The sequence below is a fragment of the Cotesia typhae genome, unplaced genomic scaffold (genome assembly GCF_013202065.1).
Source record: "Cotesia typhae breed Kobodo isofemale line unplaced genomic scaffold, CoteBio_Ctyphae contig_35, whole genome shotgun sequence".
NCBI lineage: Eukaryota > Metazoa > Arthropoda > Insecta > Hymenoptera > Braconidae > Cotesia > Cotesia typhae.
This window is the reverse complement of record NW_027423743.1, coordinates 422,501-424,303: the sequence shown is the minus strand read 5'-3', so window position 1 is coordinate 424,303 and position 1,803 is coordinate 422,501. Positions and strand designations below refer to the sequence as shown.

At 32.3% G+C, this 1,803-nt stretch overlaps 1 protein-coding gene across 1 annotated transcript; it reads left to right on the top strand.

Annotated features, from left to right (window-relative positions):
• Window positions 1–496: 496 nt before the first annotated feature.
• Window positions 497–1,272, top strand: LOC141526556 (uncharacterized). Its single transcript, XM_074241589.1, has 2 exons — window positions 497–871; window positions 956–1,272. The coding sequence occupies exons 1-2, from the start codon at window positions 598–600 to the stop codon at window positions 1,270–1,272; spliced, it is 591 nt and encodes a 196-aa protein (XP_074097690.1). The 5' UTR covers window positions 497–597.
• Window positions 1,273–1,803: the final 531 nt, after the last annotated feature.

Below are 1,803 nucleotides of genomic sequence, written 5' to 3'. Positions count from 1 at the left end.
ACCCTCCATGACAAAGTACAGATAATGTGCTGCGATACAACAGCTTCCAATACTGGCCGTTTCAGTGGAGCTTGTGCTATTTTGGAGCAGACTTTAGAAAGGGAATTGCTGCTTTTTGCTTGTCGTCATCATGATTATGAGTTGGTCCTTAAAGCTGTTTTTGAAACAAAGGTAAAACATATTACAAGTAGCCCAGATATTCCAATTTTCAAAAAGTTAAGAGATAATTGGAAAAATATTAACACTGATAACATTGAGTCACCTCTAAATTTCGTTGAAGCACATATTGCTAAGACAAACATTACATCTTTGTTAACTTTTTATAAGACTGAACTGGAAAAATCTTTTGTTAGAGACGATTACCGCGAATTGGTTGAACTATGCGTTGTGTTCTTAGGAGGAGACACATAGAATAAACTAAAACTCAGGCCCCCCGGAGCTTTGCATCAAGCGCGATGGATGGCGAGAGCAATCTATTCTATAAAAATATGTTTGCTTCAATCGCAACTTAAAATTACTGCAAAGGACAAAAATGCTCTACAAGATGTTTGTTTATTTATCGTCACCTTGTATACCAAACCTTGGCTCGAATGTACAATGGCAGTTAAAGCACCTAACCAAGACTTGTCCTTTTTGAAAGCTCTAAAAGAATATGAAAAAGTAGACGCGACAAGTTCCAAGGCATCCATAAGCAAGTTTATTCATCATTTATGGTATTTGTGTGAAGAAACAGTCATGTTATCACTCTTTGATGAAGAAGTTGATACCAAAACCAAGACAAAAATGATTAATAATTTAAACAGAGACGAAAGTTCAGATTCCTCTAAACGCTATGTCCCATCGAAGGAAGATATTACGCAAAATTTGTTTGGTAAGTACTTAATATTTTCATGTTTCTTTTTCAAAGTTTTGTGGTTTAGTTTTTGCTTATTTTAATGGTTTTTCTTTATTTCAGATATGACGCTGGATGATTTTGTGACTCAAAGAAGCAAACGATTTCTATCTCGACTACAGATCGACGACAGTTTTCTTCGGAAAGACGTATCTTCGTGGGGTGACAATCTTGCTTTTTTGGAAGCTAGAAGGCGATTAAGTCGTTTGAAGGTCGTAAATGATACTGCTGAAAGAGCTGTTAAATTAATGCAAGATTTTAATGGTCTTATCACGGCTGAAGAAGAGCAAAAACAGTTTTTGTTGCGTTGTGTTCAGAAACATAGAGATCTGTATCCAGACTGTAAAAAATCTACACTAAAGAGAAGTTACCCTAATTAATTATTATTATAATTTGTATTTAAATAAAAGTTTGTATTGATATTTTTTTAGTTTTACTCATATTTACTTTATTTGTTGCATTTTAATTAGTTTTGGATCAAACCAAAATGTCAGACCAAAACACCGTTTTTTATTAAACTTTAGAGCTCGGTCGACACGGGTTGCAATCATGCTACAGATATGAAATTTCATATTTAAGTACATTTTAGCATTTATAAAAAAATTGGAGGGTATGCGTTTCGAAATTCTAAAAAAATTTTTTTGCCATATAAGGGACACCCTAATATATATATATATATATATATATATATATATATATATATATATATATATATATATATATACACTACTGGAAAAAATTAAGGGATCAAAAAAAAATTCCAAATTTTTCGGTAGTTTTCATCAGGCCGTAACTTGTGTCTAGTTTTTGGATTACAACTTCAAAATTTTGTAGCCTCCGCGGTTTCTGAGTAATCGTAGAAAAACCAGCAACAAAAAAATTCTCAAAATTTTTTTAATTTTTTTTTTTGG